General features: G+C 45.4%; 1 protein-coding gene across 1 annotated transcript; it reads right to left on the bottom strand.

The window, feature by feature from the left end:
- Nucleotides 1-4005: 4005 nt before the first annotated feature.
- LOC142047314 (zinc finger protein with KRAB and SCAN domains 2-like) lies at nt 4006-5979 on the bottom strand. The gene is given in 2 exon segments (XM_075069368.1): nt 4006-4258; nt 5164-5979. Coding segments are annotated over 2 exon segments (639 nt in total). The 5' UTR covers nt 5735-5979; the 3' UTR covers nt 4006-4190.
- Between the last annotated feature and the right edge of the window lie 2156 nt (nt 5980-8135).

The following is an 8135-nucleotide window of genomic DNA, read 5'->3' as shown; positions in this document are numbered from 1 at the left end:
TTTGTGGCTAACAATCCACTTCCTCAGTATGACTGCCAGAAGCTCTGTCAGGAGTAAAATTAACAGCACTGTGTAATGAAAAACCCAAACAGACAACGCATTCAATGGGATTCACATGAGAAACCTAATAGTCTGACTGACTGCTGCAAAATGCCTACTAAACAGCTCCAAGCACCTGGAAAGCATTCTCAGGAAATAATACTCTGACAGGTTTCAGGGTAGTAGCCATGTTAGTCCGTAACAGCAAATATGCACAATTAAATTTGTTAGACTCTAAATGCTACATCACCATCATTATGAAACAAACACGGAAATGGCAGAGAGATGCCTTGAAAACACCAAGCAACGTACTAATGATGAATCCAATGCAAAATGCCTCAGCAGTTGGCATGATATAAACACACGGGGCCTGATTTCCAGAACTGCTGGGTGCCCGGAACCCTGAGTCAATGGGAATTGAGAGTGCTCACCATCTCTGAAAACCAGGCCCACTGAACGTGGTAGATAGACAGATAGTGTGGCAGCTTTCCAGAGAAAGATAGTCTAAAAAGTCAAATTCTCCAGTTTGTCAAAGTCATTTTGGAGAATAGGATTAGAATTCAAAGTAGTAGCAAGCCCTCCCAGTTAGGAGTAACCCACTAATTTTATAAGTATACTCTCCACTCCATTATCCAACTCATTAATAAAAAGGTTGATGTTGCAGGGCATGGCTGCCCTGTAGCAATCCCTGCTGACTGAGCATGGTGTGGCTGACAATCCCTACCTCAGTTCCTTTCCCTGAGGAGGGTTTCCTCAGCTCTCCACACACCCTTCAGTTCTGGATAAGCATCTTAACCCTTCACCCATGTCACAAACCAAGAAATCCAAACTAAAAAGTCCCAAGAAACAAGGTTCTTCTGCCCTTGGGGCTTCTCTTCAGCCCCCACTCTGGGCCCTTCTGCCAGCCCACTTCTGGGGTACCCTTGAGAGCGTCTTTCTCCACTCTAGCCTAGAGCATTGGTGCCAGACTGTTTTCCCCAGACTACCCTTCCCACAGTTAGCACTGGCTCAAGGCCTTCCACAGGAGCCTATCTACTCCCTATGGCTCCAGTTGTCAGAGTAATCTCTCTCAGCCCTTTTGTAAGACCCAGGTGTTCATTTAGCTAATTAACTGCCTCCCAGCCCCCAAGGTAATTAACTATTCACAGGTGGATCTGACTTGGCTCATTCTCCTTAGCAGAGCATCTCATAGGCAGGCTGGTCCCTGTGCCAGCCCCCAGGCCTGTTGAAAAATACCAGACCCAAGACAGACCCCTTCATAACCCCACTAGATACATCCCCCCAGTTTGACAGTGCACCATTGATAACTACTCTTTTAGTACAGGCTTTTAACCAGTCGTGCACTCACCTTATAGTAATGTCATCTAGAACACATTTCCCTAAGTTTGTGTATGAGAATGTCATGTGGGACTGTGTCAAAAGCCTAACTAAAGCCAAGATATATCATGCCTACTGCTGCCCCCATCCACTAGGCCAGTAACCCTGTCAAAGAAGGAAATTAGATTGGTTTGGCGTGATTTGCTCTTGACAAATTCCTGTTTGCTATTCCTCATAACGCTGTTATCCGCTAGGTGCTTACCAACTGATTGTTCAATAAATTGTTCCAGTATCTTTCCAGGTATTATTGAAGCTAGGCTAACTGGTCTATAATTCCTCAGGTCTTCCTTGTTCCCCTTTTTAAAGACAGTTATTTTACTTTTAAGTTTCTTAGTAGGGATTATGGACAATGGAAAATAAAAAACATAATTCTATAAATAGAGTCTAAAAAGTACTTAATTTTTATGTGCTTAATGTCACACAGCCCTGATCTCATTCCATGTTCATAATTTTGCTCAACTGAAAGGGTATGTCTACACTATGGGATTACTGCGAATTTACAGAATTCGATTTTTGGCAACCGATTGTATAAAGTCGAGTGCATGCAGCCACACTAAGCACATTAATTCAGCGGTGTGCGTCCATGACCTGAGGCTAGCGTCAACTTCCAAAACGTTGCACTGTGGGTAGCTATCTCATAGCTATCCCATAGTTCCCGCAGTCTCCCCCGCCCATTGGAATTCTAGGTTGAGATCCCAATGCCTGATGGGGAAAAAACATTGTCACTGGTGGTTCTGGGTACATCCTCCCCTTTCCTCCATGAAAGCAATGGCAGACAACTGTTCTGTGCCTCTTTTTCTGGGTTACTTGTGCAGACGCCATACCACAGCAAGCATGGAGCCCACTCAACTCAAGACAGCAGTCATGAACATTGTAAATACCTTGCACATTATTGTGCAGTCTATGCTGAACCAGGAACTGAAAAACCAGGTGAGGAGGAGCTATGGCAGCGCGGCAACAAGAGTGATGAGTACATGGACCCAGAATTCTCTCAAACTGTGGGCCCCAGCACTTTGGAGATCATGCTGTTAATGGGGCAGGTTATAGCTGTGGAACGCTGATTCTGGGCCCAAGAAACAAGCAAAGACTGGTGGGACCGCATAGTGTTGCAGGTCTGGGATGATTCCCAGTGGCTGCAAAACTTTCGGATGCGTAAGGGCGCTTTCATGGAACTTTGTGACTTGCTTTCCCCTGTCCTGAAGCGCCAGAATACCAAGATGAGAGCAGCCTTCACCGTTGAGAAGCGAGTGGTGATTGCCCTCTGGAAGCTTGCAATGCCAGACAGCTACCGGTCAGTCGGGAATCAATTTGGAGTGGGTAAATCTACTGTGGGGGCTGCTGTGATGCAAGTAGCCAAAGCAATCACTAAGCTGCTGCTACCAAAGGTAGTGACTCTGGGAAATGTGCAGGTCATAGTGGATGGCTTTGCTGCAATGGGATTCCCTAACTGTCGTGGGGCGATAGATGGAACCCATATCCCTATCTTGGCACTGGAGCACCAGGGCAGCCAGTACATAAACCACAAGGGGTACTTTTCAATTGTGCTGCAAGCACTGGTGGATCACAAGGGACATTTCACCAACATCAATGTGGGATGGCCGGAAAGGGTTCATGCGCTGGCGTCTTCAGGAACACTAATCTGTTTAAGTGGCTGCAGCAAAGGATTTACTTCTCAGACCAGAAAATAGTTGGGGATGTTGAAATGCCTGTAGTTATCCTGGGGGACCCAGCCTACCCCTTGATGCCATGGCTCATGAAGCCATACACAAGCAGCCTGTACAGTAGTCAGGAGTTGTTCAACTACAGGCTGAGCAAGTGCAGAATGGTGGTAGAATGTGCATTTGGACATTTAAAGGGTCACTGGCACACGTTACTGACTCAGTCAGACCTCAGCCAAACCAATATATCCATTGTTATTGCTGCTTGCTGTGTGCTCCACAATCTCTGTGAGAGTAAGGGGGAGACCTTTATGGTTGGGTGGCAGGTTGAGGCAAATCACCTGGCTGCTGATTACACACAGCCAGACACCAGAGCAATTAGAAAAGCACACCAGGAAGCAGTGCACATCAGAGAAGCTTTGAAAACCAGTTTCATGACTGGCCAGGCTAGGGTGTGAAAGTTCTGTTTGTTTCTCCTTGATGAAAACCTGCCCCCTTGATTGACTCATTCTCTGTGAGCCACCCACCTTCCCCCCCCCCCTTCGATCACAGCTTGCTTTAAAAGGAAATAAAGTCACTATCGTTTAAAAATCATGTATTCTTTATTAATTGATTATAAAAAGAGGGAGACAACTGACAAGGTAGCCTGGGTGGGGTTTGGAAGGAGAATAGGAGGGAAGGAAAAGGCCACTAAAAAAGTTGAAAATAATGACAGCCTTTTGCTTGGGCTGTCCACCGGGGTGGAGTGGAAGGGTGCACGGAGCCCCCCCCCCACCGTGTTCTTACACATCTGGATGAGGAGGCTATGGAACATGGTGAGGGGGGAGGACGGTTACACAAGGGCTGCAGCGGCACTCTGTGATCCTGCTGCCATTCCTGAAGCTCCACGAGACGCCTGAGCATGTCCGTTTGCTCACACAGCAGCCCCAGCCTCCTCTGATCTTCCTGTCACCACCTCTCATCTCAAGCATCTCTCCTTTCCTCACGTTGGTCCCTCCTGTCCTCATGTTCACTGGCATCTTTCCTGTACTTTGATACCATGTCCTTCCACTCATTCAGATGAGCTCTTTCATTGCAGGTCGATTCCATGATTTCAGAGAACATTTTGTCTCGCATTCATTTTTTTCGCTGCCTCATCTGAGATAGCCTTCGGGACAGAGGAGAGAGGCTTGAAAAATTTGCAACTGCAGGAGGGAGGGAAAAAAGGGAGAGAACTATTTAAAAAAATATATTTTACAGAACAATGCGTGTACTCTTTCACATTACATATCACATGATTTCGACACAAAGTCGCATTTTTCATCTTAATATTGAGTGCCTGCGGTTTTGGTGTTAGAGATCACAGACGCAGGTCCAGGCAACAGAATTCGGCTTGCATGCGGCCACGGTAAGCCATTGTCTTTCGGCTTCTGCAGCCCTCATAAAAGCAGCACCCTCCTTTCCCACATACCAAGCAAAGCCCGTTGAGTGCTGCGGTTTTCCTGCTAACATGCAGCAGAGGAAACCAAACTTACCCCCCTATCCAATTCTCTGGGATGATTGCTTTATCCCTCCCACCACCACGTGGCTGGTATCAGGGAAGATCCATGCTAGCCAGATGCAAAAAGCTCAGCGCCAATGCCCCACTCCCACCCCACTTGGCTAACTGAAGGGAAGGATTTCTTTTCAGCCACAGGCAAACAGCCCAGTAGGAACGGACACCTCTGTCCCCTTAATTAAATTCCCATATTTCAACCAGGTTACCATGAACGATATCACTCTCCTGAGGATAACACAGCGAGATAAAGAATGGATGTTGCTTGAATGCTGGCAAACACTGGGACCATACGCTGCTATGCTTTGTTATGCAATGTACCAGATACTTGCTACAGCATGCCGTTATCAGTGTCTATCCTGGAAGAATCAGAAATAAGGCTGCCCTGCCAGAACTTCTGCCAAAGGCTTTTGAATACTCCAGGAGAGCTTCATGGAGATGTCCGCTGGAGGATTCTGTACTGGCTGTGAATGCATCCCAAGTCCTCAGGGCAAATTAATCATTAAAAAATGCTTGCTTTTAAACCATGTTTTATATTTACAAAGGTACACTCACCAGAGGTCCCTTCCATGGCTTCATGGTCTGGGATACTGCCTTGGGAGGGTTGGGAGGGTACTTCATTCAGGCTAAGAAAAAGATCCTGGCTGTTGGGGAGAACAGAGTGCTGTGTGCTCTCTGCAAGCTCGTCGCCCTCCTCCTCCTGCTCATGTTCCCTGTCTGCAGAATCCTCAGGCATGGCTGAGATTACCCCCTCCTCAGAATCCACGGTTAGAGGTGGGGTTGTGGTGGCAGCTCCCCCTAGAACTGCATGCAGCTCAGCGTAGAAGCAGCATGTCTGCGGCTCTGACCCAGACCTTACATTTGCTTCTTTGGTTTTCTGGTATGCTTGTCTGAGCTCCTTAACTTTCACGCGGCACTGTAGTGAGTCCCTATTGTGGCCTCTCTCCATCATGTCCTTGGAGATTTTTTCAAATGTTTTGGGATTTCATCTTTTGGAATGTAGTTCTGCTAGCACGGAATCCTCTCCCCATATAGCGATCAGATCCAGTACCTCCCGTACAGTCCATGCTGGAGCTCTTTTTCGATTCTCAGACTGCATGGTTACCTGTGCTGATGAGTTCTGCATGGTCACCTGTGCTCCTCATGCTGGGCAAACAGGAAATGAAATTCAAAAGTTTGCCGGGCTTGTCCTGTTTATCTGGCCAGTGCATCCAATTCAGATTGCTGTCCAGAGCGGTCACAATGGTGCACTGTGGGATAGCTCCTGGAGGCCAATACCATCGAATTGCGGCCACACTAACCCTAATTTGAAATGGCAATGTCGATTTCAGCGCTACTCCCCTCATCGGGGAGGACTACAGAAATCGATTTTAAGAGCCCTCTATGTAGAAGTAAAGGGCTTCGTTGTATGGACAGGTGCAGGGTTAATTCGATTTAACGCTGCTAAATTCGACCTAAACTCATAGTGTAGACCAGGTCTAAGTGCCAATGAGGACTGAACAGTCCTGCACATTATTAGTAAATTCCACTTCAGTTTAAAAAAAGGCCACTGTCAATCTCTTTATCCTGTTTTCAAAAATGTCTAATTCTTTTGACTCACCACTGTCGTGATGCCTTCTCCTAAGCTTAAAAATGACCCAGCCTATTTTGTTGCATTCTATCTGTCAGATTGTTAATTCACCAGCCTGCTTTTTATTTTCTTTCCTTGGGTTTACACTGGCTTCCTGAACAATGGCTGGAGGAATATGCCCAGCTCTGGGAACAGTATTTGTTAACTTTGTGTGTTGTAGGTCTTATTATAAGAACTATTTTTAATGTGGTTAGTAATAATGTAGCTGGATTTTTTTGTTTTTGTTTTTGTTTTTTAAAGGAATTTAGATCCCAGAGAATACTGTATGCTGGCTTATGTCTTTTTAAAAGTGAGTCAAAATTCTGGCTTTATTTACTAGTGCCTTTAAATCTGTAATGATGTGAAGTCTAACTAAGGGTGTGTCTACACTAGGGAAACTTTACTAGCATCGCTACATCACTATAGCTATGCCAGTGTAACACAGCCTACACCAACAAGAGTGGTTTTTCCATCAGAGCAGGAACACCACCTCCCTGAATGACAGTAGCTAGTTCAGTGGAAACATTCTTCTGTTTACCTAGTTGCATCTATAGTGGGGGTTAGGTTGGCATACCTACATCCGTCATGTGTGTGGATTTTTCACACCCCGACCAACATATATGTTAATTGTTGACCTGGCCTCATTGTTTTTCTCTGTAACTCTGTAAATGTTCCAGGCTAGGGAGGAATAGAAGTGTACACTCCAACAAAAACCTATTTCTGTGTCCAGTGTCAAGGATTGCGTAACATGATCGTTTAAATTCTTTCAGGAAACTGGTGAGTCTTCTACAAAATTGCCTGAAAAAAAATTACAATTTCCAGGAGTCTCTCCAACAGAAAAACCATGACTTACTGGGCTCTGGCATTTTACATTCAAAATGTCAAGGTATTTATCAACCGTTTAGGGACAGTCTACATGGAAAAATAGCCCAGAAGAGCTATTGCAGAATAGCTATTGCACACTAACCCTGTATGGACATTCTTATTCCACACTAAGGGGATGCCTACACTGCAATTACACACCTGCATTTAGCCCGTGTCAGCTGACTAGGGCTTTTGGGGCTTGGGCTATGGGCTGTTTAATTGCAATGTAGACATTTGGGTTTGGGCTGGAGTCTGGGCTCTGGTACCCCAACTCTGCCTCACGGTGTCCCTGATCCTGGGCTCCAGTCCGAGCCTGAACGTCTATCCCACAATTAAGCAGCCTCCGAGCTCGAACCCATGAGCCCAAGTCAGCTGAAATGGGCCAGACATGGGTGTTTAATTGTAACATAAACATACCCTAAGATTGCCTTTGTGAAGTGTAGCTGAATTAACTTTGGAAGATCATTAAACTAAACCACAAAAAGGGACTCTTAGTGCAGAATAGCTTAATGCACTTTACATTTACATCCTAAGTTATTTTGCAATAGCTTTCCAGCATAGACAAGCCCTAAAAAATCTTTATTCCTTGCACGGGTGTTAATATCTGAGCTTCACCAATTTAAAAAAAAGTAATGTTCTGTGGCTCAATGCGTAAGAGAGAAGAACCTTTTCATGGACCCAATTCTCCTCCCACTCCCTCAATTCCTTTCTCCTTAGTTCTGAACAAGTTCCATGCCATGGATCATCAGGAAAGTCCTTGGGATTTAACTGGTGCTCCAGGGACTACTGGTTTATGTTGTAACAAATGTTTGGCCACCTATGACTTCATAGTTGTCACTACACTGCACCAAACTTCAATGTGACAACAGGAACAGAACAAAGATTCACTTGCTCCAAAACAGAGGCTTCTTTCACTTCATCTAAAGGAAAATCTCTGGTTAGTTAGAAGTATAAGTCCTCTGATATGCAATTGAAAAGTTCTGATTCTAACCAGTAGACAGCAGTGGGAAACATACATGTTTTTTACACACATCTTCTCTTGGGTGCTTGAATG

The sequence above is a fragment of the Chelonoidis abingdonii genome, chromosome 9, assembly GCF_003597395.2.
Source record: "Chelonoidis abingdonii isolate Lonesome George chromosome 9, CheloAbing_2.0, whole genome shotgun sequence".
In the NCBI taxonomy this organism is placed as follows: Eukaryota; Metazoa; Chordata; order Testudines; family Testudinidae; genus Chelonoidis; species Chelonoidis abingdonii.
This window is presented reverse-complemented; position numbering and strand designations above follow the sequence as displayed.